Source organism: Nelumbo nucifera, chromosome 6 (assembly GCF_055504915.1).
Source record: "Nelumbo nucifera cultivar China Antique chromosome 6, China Antique-T2T, whole genome shotgun sequence".
NCBI classification, from domain to species: domain Eukaryota; kingdom Viridiplantae; phylum Streptophyta; class Magnoliopsida; order Proteales; family Nelumbonaceae; genus Nelumbo; species Nelumbo nucifera.
The window spans coordinates 49,667,046-49,685,234 of record NC_142654.1 but is presented as its reverse complement, the minus strand read 5'-3'; the positions used below and the strand labels follow the sequence as shown (position 1 = coordinate 49,685,234).

The 18,189-nt window shown below is 38.7% G+C and overlaps 1 protein-coding gene across 5 annotated transcripts in view; it reads right to left on the bottom strand.

Annotated features, from left to right (window-relative positions):
* The window catches only part of LOC104613059 (uncharacterized), a 43,223-nt gene extending 25,358 nt beyond the window's left edge, over positions 1-17,865 (bottom strand). Inside the window, exons 1-4 of one of the 5 annotated variants that reach the window (XR_016077613.1) lie at positions 17,249-17,865; positions 11,192-11,286; positions 10,883-10,962; positions 6,184-6,225 (exon numbers count right to left, since the gene is read on the bottom strand). Coding sequence is in view for 3 of the 5 variants with exons in the window: in XM_010280752.3 (XP_010279054.1) it covers positions 6,184-6,225; positions 10,883-10,962; positions 11,192-11,286; positions 17,249-17,778 (747 nt within the window). In the remaining 2 variants the exon portion in view is untranslated. The remainder of the gene's footprint in view (positions 1-6,183; positions 6,226-10,882; positions 10,963-11,191; positions 11,287-17,248) is intronic. The other 4 variants (XR_737876.3, XM_010280752.3, XM_010280753.3 and 1 more) reach the window with 4 other exon arrangements.
* Positions 17,866-18,189: the final 324 nt, after the last annotated feature.

Genomic DNA, 18,189 nt, shown 5'->3' with positions numbered 1-18,189 from the left:
CCACATGTGAACTGGTATGGTTGAAGAACTTGCTACAAAAGATGGGATTCTCAGTTGACAAATCTATGAGACTATACTGTGATAACCAAGCAGTTGTTCACATCTCTTCCAATCTAGTCTTCCATGAGAGAACCAAGCATATTGAGGTTGATTGTCACTTTGTAAGAGAGAAAGTGATCAGTGGAGTGATAACCACATCTCATGTGAGCTCGGGAAATCAGTGGGCAGGTCTCTTTACAAAGGGATTGTCTCGAGGCAGAGTAAATTATATTTGTGACAAGCTGGGACTATATGACATATACTCTCCAGCTTGAGGGGGAGTGTTAAAGTTCACAGAACAGGGGTATTTTGGTCATTTGGGTGTATCTGTGTGAGAGTGAAAGGTCTGTTTTATTCAGGTCTAAGTTGTGTGTCCCATCACTTATGAGGGGCAATATAGTCTTTATTGTAACCAAAACTTATTTTGAGATAAATACAAGTGGGTCATCTAGAGAGGACTGATTTTCCTCATTTGGCCGAACCCTTCTTTTACCTAGAATCAAATAGGGATTTTACAGTTATGGTCCCTCTATTCTTCGCATTCGTATATCACGTAATGTTGTTTTCCTTGAGCACATTTCCTTTTTTGCTAGAATTGCTAGACTGTCTACACCGTTTGTTTCTATTTTGCCAAACTTTGATTCACAGGATGCTCCACCTCCTTTTGCTGAGAAGGACCTTCTCGTCTTCTCTCGCAAGCAGTTACGTGATCCAGCCCCTGCGCCTACAACTCTCCTTCCTTCCGGTTCAGATCATCATCATACCACTGCTCCTGTAAGTGATACCTCTACTTCAGACACTCTTTATACTTATGTTCCTCTTTGTCGTTCTACTCATATATCTAGACCTCCTGACCGCTATGGTTTTCCTTTAAACCATAGCTCTTTGTCTGTTGTCCTATCCTACACAGATGTTCCTCGCTCTTACCAGGAAGCTAATAGTAGCCCTCATTGGAAGGAAGCCATGGATGCAGAGATTCATGCTTTACATGAGAATGACACTTGGGACCTTGTGTCTGCTCCTCCAAATGCATCCATTGTTGGGAGTCGTTGGGTTTACAACATCAAGCTGAAATCTGATGGATCTCTTGATCGATACAAAGCACGTTTAGTTGCCCAGGGATATAGTCAGGAGTATGGTGTCAACTATGAAGAAACATTTACTACTGTTGCAAAGGTCACCACAGTCCGTGTTCTTTTAGCAGTGTCTGCCATTCAGTCTTGAACTATATGCCAGCTTGATGTAAAGAATGCCTTTCTTCATGGTCAGTTGAAGGAGACGGTCTACATGAAGCCTCCTCTTGGATACTACAATGATCCTTCTTTAGTATGTTGCCTCAAAATCTTTATATGGTCTAAGACAAGCTCCCCGGGCATCGTTTGAATGCTTTTGCGATGTTGTAGTTGTTGCTGGATATAGCCAAAGTTCTTCCGATCACTCTCTCTTTGTTAGGCGACGGCCTCAGGGTATTACCATTCTCCTACTATATGTTGATGACATGTTGTTGACTAGGAATGATGTTGAGGGCATTCGTGAATTGAAACTATTACTTCATAATTCCTTTCACATGAAGGACTTAAGCCCTCTCACCTATTTCCTGGGATTGGAAGTACATCATAGTGATCGAGGGTATTTTGTTTGTCAGCAAAAGTATGCCTCTGACCTTGTTAAACTTGTTGGTCTTAATGATGAAAAGCATGTTGATACACCTATGGAGGTAAATCTAAAGCTATCTAAATCTGAAGGTCCTCTACTTCCTGATGCTGCCTTGTATCGCCAGCTTGTGGGGTCCTTCATTATCTCACTATGACTCGGTCTGATATTTCTCATGTTGTTCAGGTTGTTAGTCAATTTGTTTCTACTCCTCGTCAGCCTCATATGATTGTTGTTCATCGCATCATTCGATATGTTAGAAACACAACTTTTCAGGGACTGTTTTTCTCCTCCTCTCCTATTCAGTTGAGAGCATACGCTAATGTGGATTGGGTTGGTTGTCCAGACACTCGTAGGTCCACTTCTGGGTGGTGTGTTTTTATGGGTGATTCACTCATCTCATTTAAGTGTAAGAAACAACAAACAGTTTCCAAGTCTTCCACTGAAGCAGAGTATAGGGCCATGCCTTCGGTTTGCAGTGAGATTGTTTGGTTACGATCTCTCTTTATGGATCTTGGAATTCAGCTTCCTACTCCTATTCCTCTCTATGCAGACAATACGAGTGCTATCTAGTTTGCATCTAACCCTGTCTTCCATGAAAGGACCAAGCACATCGAGGTGGACTGCCACTTTATCCGAGATCTTTTCACTACTAGGTCTATATCGCTTCCTCATGTATTCGGACATGCAGATTGCCGATATCTTCACCAAAGATATGACTAGAGTTCGACATCTCTTTCTTATAGACAAACTAATGCTTATGTCTAGGCATCAGTTTGAGGGGGAGTGTGGAGACTCTATAACTTGATGTATCTTATTAGTATAGTCCCTGTTGTATATTAATTTTACATTTTATTCTTCTTTTCTCTTTCAGCCCTATATGGGCATTCTTGTAATTGTACATATCTTTTAATATACAAGAGACTCTTTGAGGTGGGGGTCATTCATTCTTGACACCTCTAAGATTATTCTTGTTCTTTTCTCTATTCGGTCAAGAGTGTTGACATTTTGCACATGTTGGAATAAAACCAAAGGGGGTAAATGAAAAAAATGAGGTGATATGTGAATATTGCAAGAAGCCGAAACATACGAAGGATTCTAGTTAGAAACTTCATCCAAATCTTCTTCTAGCGAGGTTTCGGAACAACAACTTTAAGAAAGGTGGTTAGTTTGGAAATCCCAATAATGCAAATGTTGCTACAGTATCTAAAAGTGAAGAAAAATCTACTGTGGAACAGCTGGCAATAGTGAAGGCAGAGTTTGAGAGATATGGGAAGTTGATAAATCATTTGGAGTCTACTGTTGCAACTTCCTCCTCAAGCACCACCTCTACATCCGCTTTTACCCATTCAGGTATTCGTGCTTCTGCAAATCATGCTACAGCCTCAAATAATCATAGAATTCCTTGGATCATAGATAATGGTGCATCAGACCATATGACTAGCATACCTAACCTTTTTTGTTCATACCAGCTCCTCTCTGGTAAAGAGAAGATTTCTCTTGTTGATGGGTCTCTTGCTCCCATCTCTAACAAGGGGGATATTAGAGCCTCTAACTCACTTGTATTATCCTCTATCCTTCATGTTCCCAAACTTAACACTAACATTTTATCTGTTAGTACTTTAACAAAACCAATGAACTGTAGCATAACCTTCTTTCCTACTTATTATGTTTTTCAAGACTTGAAATCTCAAAGGGCGATTGGTAGTGGCCATGAGGCGAATGGAATATATTTGCTGGATGTCTCTGATCAAAGTCCTGGATTACCTAGTGGAGTAGCTTTGGAGTCTGTTTCATCAGAGTCAGTTGATAGAGTCATGACATGTCATTTAAGATTTGGCCATTTGTCTTTTTCAGCTTTGAGTTATTTGTTTCCAAAAATGTTTAAGGAAATATCCCTATCGAGTCTTCAATCTTCATTGTGAGTCATGTGAACTTGCAAAACATTGTAGACAATCTTTTTCAGTGCGTAATAAAAGATTTGTTTCTCCTTTCCATATTGTGCACTCTGATGTGTGAGGGCCATATCATTTACCTGCTATGGGGGGTAACAAATATTTCATTCTTTTCATTGATTATTTCTCTTGTTACACTTGGATTTACCTTGTGAAATCCCGGGATGATGTACCAAATATTGTACAAAAATTTCATGAACTTATACTTACCCAGTTTAACACTCGGATCAAAATATTCCGATCTGATAATGCAAAGGAATATTTTGAGAAGAGCCTTTCCATTACTTTGATACCTTTGGAGTTATTCATCAGAGTTCTTGTTCCTACACTCATCAGAGTTATCTAACATGACTGTTTATTACATGTCTATTTTTAAGATGCTGGAGAGTGGGGGAAGAAAATTGGAAAAGTTGATGAGGGACTTTCTATGGGAGCCAGGGAGGAGAGAAAGGACCATAGAGGTAGATGGGAAGTGGTTAGTAGAAAGTAAGGAGTTTGGTGGTCTAGGCATAGGTAATTTATAAAAAAAGGAATATGGCATTATTGGTGAAGTGGCTATGGAAACTACTTGTGGATAAACATTCATGGGCTTATTATTAATGGATGGGATGCTGGTATACCGACTAAGGCTGCTAGAGCTTCCCCTTGGAAGGCCATCCATGCTATTTTGCCTTCTTTCCTGCCTTTTGTCAGGTATGATCTGTGCTCTGGAAACCTTATAAATTCCTTTGAAAGACATATTTCCTTCGTTGTTTGCCCTTTCAAGATACAAAGATGAGGTTGTCTATACTTTCCTTGTTCCTTCAAATTCAAGAAATAGTTTTGATTGGGATTTGGGTTTGAGAAGTAAGGGGTCCGGAATTAAATTGTGTTTTGGATTTGTTTCGCATCTTTGATGGGAATTTTTGGACTAAATCTGATAGTCGTATTTGGACCCTCTCCTCCTTTGGTGCCTTTTCTTATGCTTCGTTCTTCAAAGCCCTAATTAAACCCTTTAATAGTTTGGGGCATCCTTTTCTTGTAAAGGAGGTTTGGAGCAAACCTATTTCTCCAAGAATTAAAAGTTTCTATTGGAAAGTTTTCTTAAAAAGAATAAATACTTTTGATCTACTTCAAAAAAAAAGACCTAACTGGTGCTTATCCCCACATTGGTGTGTTGTATGCAAGGATGGAGAAGCTTGCATAGGTGGACTTTTCTTGAAATTCAGACATAGGTGGACTCCCCTGCCTAATGTGCAAAGTTCATTTGCCTCTACTTTCTTTAGGTGGCCAAAGAAAAGGGGAAGAGTTTTGTGGAAGTGCTTAAGGGCTGCATTGAGCTGGACCATATAAGAAGAAAGGAATTCAAGAATTTTTTCAAATAAGGAAAGAAGCAGAGAGGCAATAATAAAGACCATCATGATTAGAGTGGTTCATTGGGTGAAGTCTTTGGAGCTATTTGATGATTTCTCAACAGATGACTTTATGAAAAACTGAAAGGAAGTGGCTTGTTCAGATCATCACAAAATCACTACAAGCCCCCTTTCATTTCCACCAGCTAATGATTACATCAAGCTAAACATTGATGGGAGTAGTGTAGGTAACCCAGGTCCTTCTGGTATTGGAGGTATTTTTAGAAACGGTGAAGGCAGAATTATTGACAAGTCCAATTGGTGTAGGTGACTCTTTAAGGGCTGAGATTATGGCTGTTATGGAGGGAGTGCAAAAGGAAAAGGAAATGAACTTAAATAAGCTGATTATAGAAGGTGATTCAAAGCTAGTATTGGACTGGCTACAAAAGGAAGAAACTGGATTTTAGATTTTCAATAGAGAGGAAGAAATTAAAGTGGCTGACACAAAATATGGATGTGAGACTTAGTTGGGTTAAAAGAACTATTAATGCCTTCGCTGATGATCTAGCAAAACAAAGGGTGGGAAGAAGTCAAATGTTTTGGGCTCAATTGTAATGTTTTAAGTTTTAATTGAGGAGAGTTAAGAAAGTTTACCTCTCCTCTTGTTTATATCTTTTCCTCCTTTTTAATCATTAATGAAATCTTCTATTATTGATTAGGAAAAAAAAGATAAACCCCGGGCCCTCAGGAATGGGTGATTTTGATTGAAGTTCCCTTGGTAACCAGGTCCCTCAGGTGTAGGAGTCTTTAGAGACAGTGAAGGCAAAATTCTGACTCTTTTTTCGGGGCCTATAGGAGTGGGTGATTCGTTAAGAGTTGAGGTGTTAGCACTGCTGCAAGGTCTGAGACTGGCTAAACAGATGGGACTACACCAGATTGAAGTGGAAGGGGATTCATGATTAGTAACTGGATGAAATCTGGAACCACAGGCAAATGGCCTGGGTGATGCTCTAGACAAACAAGGATCAAACAGGAGTGAACTTTTCTGGGTTGCTTTGTAACAATGGTTATGAATGTGGGTTCAGCATTTCAGCTTAGGAATGCTGGAGTTGTAATATCTTGTTAATTTCTTAATGAAAGTTACCGTTTCCTATAAAGGAAAAAAAAAAAAAAAAGATAAACCAAAAGGTGACTTCTGTATTTACCTGTCTTTCATTTGGAACAAATTGGAACATATGGGGCTTTTCCTGTGTATACAGTGTGAAAAATGTTGAACTTTGGACCCAAGAAAAAGGACCATATAATAGACTAATAAAACAAGGTGCAGAAAGAAAATGATGCAAGTACATGAAATATATCAAATAGTTTGCTTCGTTTACAATGTTGATGGAACAATGAAAATACAAAATTATAGATGCAGTGTTCTAAAATCAAGTAACAAGCAAGGTGCAAGGAAGCATATGCCTGAAAGAAATGAGGAGCCACTTATGAAGAAAAGAAAGACTTAATATGCAACAATAGGCAGTAGCAGAAAGATAGGTACCAATATACAAATTTTAAGTTCTGAAAGAAATAAAACCATGTTATTTAAATTGGTTAGAGCATTATGTTATCAATATGAAGGATGTTGTTGTTAGTCATATGCCCTAAAACTAATCTAGTGATAGTGTAAAAGGGAAATCTTGTACTATTCATACTTTAATACAAATTGGGCAGCTTTCATCCATGTCTTTTTGTTTATAATTACATGAATAGTCCATATTATCTTTGTCAAGTTTATCAAGTTGGTATGTTCTTAATTGTATTAAGAATTTGAGATATGCTTGTCCTTGGTACAAGATCCTAAAATAGTTTTCAGTCATAAGATTATCAAGAGGGTTTTGATAATCTGAACACATAGACACATATTATGCTTGCCTTAAGGGGTGATGAATCTCAAGTCACTTGTGTGGAGACACTAAAACAAATATGTGGGTGCTTGTTAGAGAACAAGTTCACTAAACTTGACCCATTAGTAGAATAGTTACATGAGTTTATTGTCAACAACTGATTCTATCATCATAGTCATATAGATGACTCTTAGACCTGAGGCATCATGGATATCTTGTGTATGAGGTGCTACAATTTAATGGTGCAAACACTTATGCCCCAACCAAGGAATTTAAGCAAGCACATGCATGGTTTAAAGTATTGATATGCACGAACAGGCATATTGGATGTTTCACTACTTTATTAGCATGCCTACCCCCTGAAAATAGTCAAAGTCCGAAACACCCCTTATTTGGGGTTTCAGACAGTTCCCGATACACTATACAGGGCATATCGTATCGAAATTTTGAACCTTGTGCACATGTCAGCTATAGTGTCTTATGCATGGAAGTATGTGAATGCACAAAATGGAACGTATCACTCTCCATGAGGGAGTATGTCCTATGCAAATAAGATTGGTGTGACTCAAGAAACCCTTGGTCAAGGCAATATGATTTATGGAAAGGATTCCAAGTGTCACCATATAAGTCATCATCAAGTCAATGAGACATATGGTTGAACCAGTACCATGGCCCTTTGCTCTTTCAGGGCATTGTATGGACCCGACTGCATGGTGACTATAGATGGAAAGATTCAATCTGCCAAATTCAAACTATTAGGGTGGTTATGACATACTACTAGGTGTCACTCATGATCTGTGGAACCCCTATGAATAGTGATCATGTTAGACAGTGTATGCCCTTAGCTCCCATCAGCATGATGTACATTATGACATTTATTGTAAATTAATAAAGTGCATATTTGATTCATGTTATTGTGGTTTGTTTCTGTGTAATACCCTTAAACTGGACACATATGAAACTCGTGTTAGATCTAGGGAGATTTATTCTGCCAAGGTTGACACTGATGTGCCGCCAAGTTGGTTGGGGTGGCTTGTCTCAGCTGCCAGGGTGAGACCTGAGGTACATGCAGTGTGGGTTTTCTTGAAATCCTGAATCGGACTAAATTCTGATATTGCCCTGGACCTTGGAGACAGATGGGCAAAACTGAAATGTTACACCTGACCCCTAGACTCGATTATGGTACTGCACTGGGTGTCGGATTGGGCTGTCTTTGATATGCCAATCAGTGAGATCCTTAGAGGGGGTCAAAACCTGGGTATGTTGGGACAGTCCGAAAATTCATCTGAGTGGGTGATCATAGTGACAGGATCAGCCCCTTTGTCGGACAAAGTGAATGATCGGGAAAATGCACTCTCTTTGATGGAAACCTAAACTGCCGGTAGTGGATTTCAAATGTGTTTGAAATTTGGTTTTGCAAAATATATTTATATAGAGATATACTTATATATATTATGGTTTCAAATTGCTTGCAAAAGGTTTTAATTCCTAGGATCCATGTGAGTAGAGAGTGTAGCACTGTACCTTGCAGCCGAGGGAGAGGTCCTCTCTTGTCAAGCAGTGTTTGATCATTAAGGGCTGAGAGGTTAAGTGTAAGACCATTAAGGGTTATACCTGACGGGCTAATCTTGCATCTACCCACAGTCCTTGGGCCTTCATAAGATGGCTGGACCCAATGACCATTTAGTATAAATGTTGGGCCCATTAAGAGCCCATAGTGATGGACTCAGGGGTTCACTGTATTCAGTAGTGAATTCGGCCAGGCCTTGTAACAGAGGATAGGTTGAACCCATGTGGCTGATGTGTAGATCAATGACAGGGTCCCACGCCATACAAAGAGAGCCAAGCTAGTTAGCATTAAAAGGAAGTGAGCTTGAAAGCTTAATGGACCTAAAGCCCATTTCGAACTGGGTTAATTGGATTAATTAAATAGGGGCAAATCTGGGTATGGATCAGCAGATAAGGATAAGAGGTTAACTCTTATCCACTTAAAGAGTCTAGATCCAAATAAAGATTTGGATCAAGGAACTCCTAATTTGATTAGGAATAGTTGATCTTTATCTGCAAATAAAATAAGGGATTATCCTTATCACTTAAAGAGTTCAGATCCAAATCCTTATCACTTAAAGAATCTAGATTCAAATAAAGATTTGGATCAGAAAACTCTTAATCAGATTAGGAGGTTGTCTCTTTAAGGCTATAAATAGAGAGCAAGACAGACCTGAAAGACACACAACACAGAGAAGACAACTCAGTTTGACTATTTCTGCCTTCAGTTCTTTTTCTCCCTGCTCTTGCCGCCCTACCCTGTTCGATCTCCATTTCTTGGAAATGATCAAGATTGGATCTTGATATTGTTTCTTGCTAGAAGAAACAATTCTAAAGTTGTGCTCACTTACCTCATTCGATTCTTGCTAAAGAATCAGAGGTTCTTGGTGAAGAACTACCTGCTGATCCTGCCTCATCCTAAGTTGTGTCATCTTCAGTGAAGGGAGGATTTGGTACACTCTTTGAGCGTGAACACCTACGTTGGGAAGAGCTTTTTGCGTGAATTCCGTATCAAGTATATCCCTCCCTAATCTTGGTTTCAGATTTGGTCCGGTTTGGTTACAAGAACGAACCTTGAAAATGCAGTTTTCTAAATTGGGAATAGGATTCCCGGATGGGGGCAAAGAAATTTTTGAAATTTCGCCCAACCTTCCTGTAGGGTTCGGCCATCCATATGATGGATCTCCCATCCCTTCAGATCAATTATTCACATCCAAGGGAGAACTAAAAGAGATATAGTTCAATTCAAATGGAAGGAGTTCCATTTGGGATGCTAAAGGAGTTTGGCATCATTTGCCACTACCTAATAGTATTGAACCTAAGAGGTCACACACATTAAGGGGCAAAATGTAGAAAAAGTATGAGAGAAGGGTGTAATCACTAAGAGGGGTCTTAGTGGGGGGACCTAATTGCAATTATGGGAAACTTACGAGATAATCTCTCCTAATTGCAATAGGAGACTACCTCTAAATAAGGAGTGCATGGGGCGGCCCTAGGGTTTTATGAGAGACTTTCTTTCTACCTAATTGATAGGATCGTTAGCACAATTCCTCAAGTTGCCCAACTCTTTCTCCCTCTTCCTTTCTACTAGGGGAACTAGAGCTTTGATCTGCTACTACTTTGCGTGGACTATCTTGGAGACCAAATATTTGCGAGGCTACAAGAGAGAACCAAAGCAAATTTCTTGACAGTTTAAATAATTTTATAAACTAGGGTTTTGTACACAACCATGGATGTGATCTTGGTTTATCAAGATTCTAAATATTTTTATTTTTCCGCTGCAAAATAATTAAAGAAATCACTAGAATCTTTCAGTTGCCTTGCATGTTCAAGTCCTAAATAGGCTAAACTGTTTAAACTAAAAGTCATAGCTACAACCTACAATAAATAAAGGGTAAATTACAGATTACTACACTATACTTTGGGGATAATGACAATTCTCCCCTGAACTCTCAGATTTAAAAAAGACCCCTCTCCATTAGCATTCTGTCTGTATACTTTGAAAAAGATTCTCCTGTGACTGTTTAAACATTTCTAAATCCCAAAATTACCCTTTTCCAATGAGTTTCTAAAATAGAGCGTCAGGGTTCAGTTTTGATTTTTTTTTCAATTTCCATTTGTTACCGGTTTAGTTGATATTAATTGCATGTTGTGTTTGTTGCAATTCCAGGTTTTTATAGAAGTTTCTTTGGTTTATTAATTGCAATTTCCATTTTATAGAATTTTCTCAAGTGGATATTTTGGTAAATTAACTTCTATCACCCAACTTAACGGAGAGGGAGGTCATTGTCAGAATCTGAAAGTTCAGGGGGGTAATTTCCACTACTCCCAAAGTAGTGGATAGTAATCTGTAATTTACCCATAAATGAATTATCTATTCAAACATCAAGTTCAAGGTTAATTCATAAAACCAGATGAATAGATAAATTCCAGCAAACAGGTAAGAATAACTCCAGCAGAGCCATACCTTGAAATGTTCATATGCTAAATCAAGACGACAAGCACCAACCACACCAGTTGGAATGTTCAGCCGTTTAACATATGCAACTAAGGTAAAATAACATATTAGAATACAGAATGGGTCAATGAAAATAATCACATAAATGTAATGCACCAAAAATAGGACAAGGATCAATGTCTTAGTATAATGGAGACGGTGAAAGTTGTGAGACCAAAGTAGTTGTGTACTTGTGTTATATCAGTAAAAAAAGTCAATTATATTCGATTTTATGGAAAAGGTCATAAATGTCTAGGTATTAGAGGAAGAGAAACCAACCTGCATCACCTAAATCCAGGAAAAAGCGAAATACAGGACCATTCTTCCCACTCTTGGTAAACATGGCAAAGATTTTCTTCATCCATTCTGGTGTTCTACAGATAGAAGAGAAGGAGGTGAAGAGAAACAGAGAGAGGAATTGAACAAAAATCTAATCCATCTGTTTCTAGATTGCTGTAATTGAACAAGAATCCTAGCAAACCAGTATGACCTTTACCCAATTAGTTTGAGTTTAAAATCAGCATACTATGAATCTTAATTGCTTAAGACGAGGTTCCATTGAAATGTCTAATTCATTTGTTCCAAAGCCTAGACTTGATTCTAGATCAAAAGATGTACATGGAAAGCCTGACAATGAATCAAAGGGTTGTTGTACTTGTGACTTTAAATAACTTTCTGACAGAGAAAGGACAGTTCCTTTTTTTTTTTTGATAGAACCAGAAGGGGCTACACAGAACGGGGGATAGCACGTCCCCAAAAATCAAGAAAGGACAATTCCAGTTTCAGATCAAGTAGGATTTCTAATGCAAAACCAAGCAGCAGTGCCTAAAGTTTGCTGCCCTGTCCAATCTTCATTCTAGCCCCTCAAGGGGAGGCCATTGATTGTCACAGGGTCATTCTTAGTCTCCAGAAATTGCATTGTAAAGGATAGTTTCAGCTTCAAATCAACTGTGCATTTTAATGAACAAAGCAACAGTACCCACAAATTCCTGCCACAAGGTCCAAACCCATATCTAGCCTAAACAGGCACATTTAGATGTCATAAGGTCTTCCTTACAGTATTGCAGCTGTTAGACCAGTTTGACATGAATTCATATTGAGCTCTTTTAATCATTAGGGGTGCAACTTGGGAGGTCTCAAGTTGGGAAATTGTTAAAATTTCATGTGTAAATTCTTCAAGTCAGGTACCCAGTTTGCACCCCTTTCTTTGATGGTCAACAGCAGAATTGCATTGCATAGTAAACCTAACCAATGCTCTTCCCAATCAAGAGACACTAGAAATCTATCAAGCTTAGAACAAATGGGATTGGCTTGAAGGTTTGACCAGGTATAGCAAGATTGCCCCAATGGAATCTCTTTCAACTCAAAGGCTTCAATAAAGGTATTGAATTTTCTCGTGCTTGAAGTAATCCATTGTCTACCTCCATTTGATTCATCCACATATCTGACAACACTGAAGTCTCCTCCTAAACACCAAGGCCCTTCCCAAAGTCCCCCAACTCCTCCCACATCTTGTTCCTTTCTCTATAGGAGTTTGGCCCATAGACACTCATGAGGACCCATTCAAAACCATCCCGTAGGTTCCTTAATTTAATAGACACTAAAAAGTTGCCCACCAGCTCTTCCAAGCATTGAACTAGCTCTTCTTTCCAAATTGTAATTATGCCCCCTGAAGCACCCCAAGATGGAGCAGAACTCCAACTGATATTCCTCTCTGCCCAAAGACTTCTAATCCATTTCCTATCTACTTCCTGAATTTTGGATTCTTGGATCAAGACAAAATCTGAACTCTCCTTCCTTAACACCTCTTTAATTGCTCTTCTTTTAGTGGCACTCCCTAACCCCCTTATATTCCAACTAATAATCTCCATGATCACTACAAGACTGCAACCAACCCTCACCTATCCTAAAGGCCTCCTTTCCTTCTTCCTCTAGCGCTGAATTCCTTATCTCCTTCCACATCATTAATGACTCTTTCAACTTCATTTAGCTTTCTTCTCCTCTTACCTCCCTTTGCTTTATTTTCTTTATTTTTAGGTCTCACTTCCTTAGCTTTTCCACCTTCAATCCCATCTTGTCAGCCAGTTCCATCACCGGGTCCCTTGTAGTCTGTGTTTCTCCACTTTTTATAATCTTCCCAACCCCTTCTATTACTTCCTTCCCCTTAGCTAGTTCCCTCTCCACCTCCACACTTTCAGGTCTATTCTGGATTTGATTTCCTTCTAAATCCTCTTTTTCCCCAACCATATCTGCCTCTTTTCTGTGAACAGTAACTCCTTTAGTATCTTGCAATCTTCCCCCTCTAAGTCCAGAAGTACTCATCCCTCCTTCGCCATCTCTGACAATTTCTTTTTCTTGTACTCCTTCTAAGTCTTTCACAGGCTCTACTATCTCAATGTCCTTAGCCATTTGATTTTTTTCCTTTCATTGCTATAGTTCCACATTCCAGTCTTGTCTTCCTTTAACCATCTTACCACCACCTCCGATCTTACCTTTAATTTCACCACCTTCTCCCATCTTACTAGATGATCTTTCTTTCTTTCCCTCGGCTCCCAAAGAAAATCTCTCATTATTTTTTTTTTCAATTTCCTCACTACCTCTTGGGGCATCCTGCATCCTAAATACTGACATGTAGTACACTAGGAGGTTGGTGAGGGTGGACTTAATAAGAGTTAGTCCATAGTTGTCAAGGCGCCCTTGGAGGCTCACCTTGCCCAGTCACCAAGCAGTTTTGTATATATACCCTCAAAGACATCAAAATCAGAACCAATAAGTAAGGAAAGAACTTAAAATTTTGTCTAATCAACACATCTTCTTCCACCTCTTCTTTTCTTCTTTTCCTATAACAAAAATAGGGGTTCAGCTCCTATATTTTTTGAATTTTCTTTTCTTTCTTCTTTTTCTTCTCATAAATATGTTGATTTTCTAAACTTCAGTTTATAATTTTCTTATGAAAATTATGGGTAGTTATTAAGGAAAGATGGTTATGGAACCTAGGGAACTACCCTAGGATATGTGGTTTTTACTTAAAAAAAAAAAATCCATTGCCTAGGCGACAAGGCACCCCCCCTGTCGCCTAGCCTCACCTTGGTGCCTTGAAAACTATGAGTTAGTCCCCTCCCCCCACCCACCTGCGAAATATAGCTCCTCTTCCACCCAGCTAACCTATTCTCCACACTCTCCACCACTGGGGTCCAAAATCTAGCAGATCTAGGGTTGTCACCTAAGGGCTAAGGGTAATCCTAAGTATTTCATAGGCCACTCTCTCCTCTCACAACCTAAAGACTTTGCCATAGCCCTAAAGTCATCTTCTTCTATGTTCATTCCATCTATTAAACTCTTAGACCAACTTGGACAATCTCTCAAAAAGCTCCACCACCAACTTCAGATTTTCCACCCCACCTCTATAGTCACTATCACAAAAAAAACCAAGACATCATCTACAAACTGCAAATTAATTTTTCACTACCATGATACCATCTCTTACCAATTCCACACTCTCCTGGGTTACCCAAGCTACAACCATCAATATTATCCACCTGCAATTGGGGGAGTCCAGATAACAATCCTTGGTGACAAGAAATTTGAGAAACCAGCAATGATGTTCCATCCTCTTATGAGATCAGCCATAGACACACCCCTGAATTCCTGCCATGCTAATACGCAATGACTGATTCTTACTTTCATAGCCTTAGGGGGTTACCATGCAACTGCAAATGGCAATATAGGTCCAACAAGTGTCATATTAAGGTTCTACCATCTTTAGCTTACTTTCTATTGAGTCCTTCCAATTATAATATTGAATTGTCTTTGTATAGGCCCATATCTAGTTCACCCATCCCAATACCAGATAACTGGGACCAACATTGGGTAACGGCCTTGTATTATATCTGTACTGGAAAAGTTCCCTTTTTATATAAAATACATCACAGAAAGAGGGAATATCCAAAGAAACTATAACTCTTGACATGATTAACGAGGAGAGACCATGAGTAACCATTTACATGTGTAATTTTCTACACATCAATAGAAGAGTTAAAGAGTATCCTCCTATTGGCACCTGAGATGATTGTATTTCAACCTTCAAAGTCTTTCAAGATTGTGGACCAACAAAAACTTTATTAGGAAAGCTTAGTAACAGCCAAAACAAGCAGGCAACAGAAAAGGAGACCCTATATATGAGGACCCCTACCCAAAGAAGAAAGGGAAAAAAAGAAACAAAATAACACAACTCACTGTAAGGAACAAAAAGCTAATACAGAATAATCCCAGTACAACTTAGCTCTCCCACAGTCCAACTTCACTCCTACTCAAACTATTAGCTAGTAAATTGACCAAGCCTGAGATCAAATTGAATGAGCTGTTCTATCTGGGCATCAAGGCTGTGGCCTCTCTAATGGGACAATATAAGACTAAGAACAGCAGAATCATCAATAATCCACCCAATTACAACCTGAGAATAACCCTGAACCTCCACTTTCTCAATGCCTAAGAAGAAAATAAGTATGACCCATATTGATCAATAAAGAAAAAAAGTACGGTGCCATAGAGAAGGAAAGGGATTTCTAAATGAATTGAGTCTCCATGATGATTGAGCCATAATACGCCTTGATAAGGTTATCTCCCTGTACCCAAAATTTCCACCAACTAGAGAGGTTCATGGGTTCCACAGTGAGTAACCATTGAAATTAGGCTTAACAGCCATTAGGAAGAAGGGAACTGTATAAAATGGTCTCTCTCCAGATCTTAAAAGCAAGTGCCTACCATCAATTTGACAACCTTATCAACTGAGATTCCTCTAATGTCATCTCTAGTCAGAATCTGATGCATGTCAAAAAGAGGCATGAAGTAATTCAAGACATCTAAGGCACACTTACAAGAAATAAAAGGTACTTAACACTTGACAGTCTCATGGCCTTTCTGACAGCTGCATGAGAAATATCTTTTTCTTCCATTAGAACATGCTATACAAATGATGACCTTTCTGCACAGCTGCATGATAAATATCTTTTTCTTCCATTAGAACCAGCTATACAAATGATTTTCATGTGAACAAATGTTTCAAATGAGAGGACTATTTCTATGTCACACATGTATTGTTTAGAGTCTTTTAGTTTAAAGTTTAGTCAAAGGAATAAGAAATTCTACTATTTTTAGAAGTGTCTAGCAAGTTTGAATTAAGTAATTAGGAGTTTAATTACCTTCAACCTTCCTTGGCATTTGAAGACTTCAAATCTGGGCCATTAGTTAATAAATCTAATCTGGTAATGACAGAACTACAGAAGTTATCTTAGAGGAAGGAAGTCTTTTTAAAGCTTTTATGCCATGGTTATTTGTTGATTTTGGGTTGTCTGATGCCATCTAATACTTCCTTGAAAAAAGGTATAATGTTTATTCTTTTCCAAAATAGGTTAAATCCAGTATTCTCCTTTTCTTAAATTCTTTTCCAATATAGGTAAACTGCAATAGTTGACTGTAAGTTGTTTTACTCAATATCATTTTATAAGTTTCTACTTCGAGCAGTATCTAAGGAATTCAAAATCCAAAACAGAAAGGCTGAATGCAACGAGCTACACTAGAACAGTGTGTTAATTTTTCTCCCAAGTTGTTCTACTCAAAATGTTATTCATAGGTTTTCTGATTTAATGTAGGGAGGCTGAGGGGAAGTACTTAAGCTCTATAGCTGCTGGCTTACTCAAAGACTTTAATTTAATGGAAAAAGTCACTATGTTGGATAAATTAAAAGCCCATTACAAAATGTTTCCTAGCAATCTGGGGCCTTAGAATAATGGGAGGGGTGGACTGGATATGGACCTAACCTCTGGCATCTTTTTTTTTCACGCAGTACCCATTCTCAGACTCGAACCCATGTTCTCATGCTTGGATAAAATGAGGATGAATATTGACAGAACAAACAATTAGCAGACAAACAGAAATTTAGACAAGAAACAGAAGTGAGAGTCAATTAAAATTTAAAACCGAAGATGAAAGGGGGCAGAAGTTGTCAATGATAAGGGAGGAAAGAGCATTGCTCTGCAACAAGGACAGGACTATTGTAGGATATGTAGCAAAGACAGTAGATGATAAGATTAAAATAATCTATATTATTTGTTGATATTTTTAATCTATATTTCCCCCTTCTTTTTGGGGCTTCCTCTCATCTTCTTTCATTCATCTCCTCCTTCTGGAGATACAACATGGAATGAAGAAACTACGAACTAATAAATCAGCAATAGAAAAGCATTAATCAATTACTTGTTATACGGTAAAAATTGAGGTGCAAGGCAAAGCAAATTACGATACAGGATATCGGTGGATTGATAAAAGCAGGCCGACCTTTGGGAAAGGAAAGGAATTTCAATTCGAGTAGAGACTGCCATGAGACCGGTGCCAGAAAGGTCACACATGCTGAAGACCTGGCCTACAAAGGCAGGACCACCGCGCTTTGGAGTTGAACTGAGACCGGCAATCCTGACAGTGGAAGGGAACCTCGAAGCACCAGAAGACATGCCCTTCATTGCCGAAGCCGAAGAGAAGGAATTGCTCTCGTTCGAATGCGGTGAGGAGGAGCAGACAGCTGCGATAGAAGGAGAAGGTAATGGTGGCGGTAGAGAATTTGCAAACAGGAATGGCACGCATATGGCAGAGGAAGTCGAGAATGGACGTGATGAGTCGTCACAGCGTGAAGCTGAAGCTGTTGTCGTCGTCATCGTCGTAGCACTGTAGCTCTTGTTTTTATTGTTAAGGGTAAATAGAGAAAATAAATTGGAGGAGGCGGATTGCACAAAAAAAGTAAACTTGTTGGTATTGCTGTGTGTTAGGTTTTCTTTCCTGCTGCTGCTATTTTCATGGTGAATCGAGGCCATGGAGATTGACGTTGATTTTGTCTACCACCAACGGAGAAGGAACAATGGATGGATTACGGTTTGAACCAATGCACGCTCTTTCTATAAATATTCTCCATTTTTTTTTTGAGAAAATTCTCCCCCCTTTTTTTTTTTTGCTAGAAAAGTAATTGGAAAACTTCAACTTTAGTACACTGAACTTTGGGGGTAGTGTCAAGTTAGTATTCGAATTTTCAAATGTGTCACTGCAGTACCTAAACTTTCAAAAAGTGTCAAGTTGATCCCTACCGTTAGTCAACCGTTAGTTATCTACTGAAAATGTTAAAACTACCCTTCAAAAGAATATACTTTTCATTGTTTTCTACCTTAGCACTGAATCGGTTATCTTCAAAGAAAAAGAGAAAAAAAAAACATGAAATATGATAGAAGGAA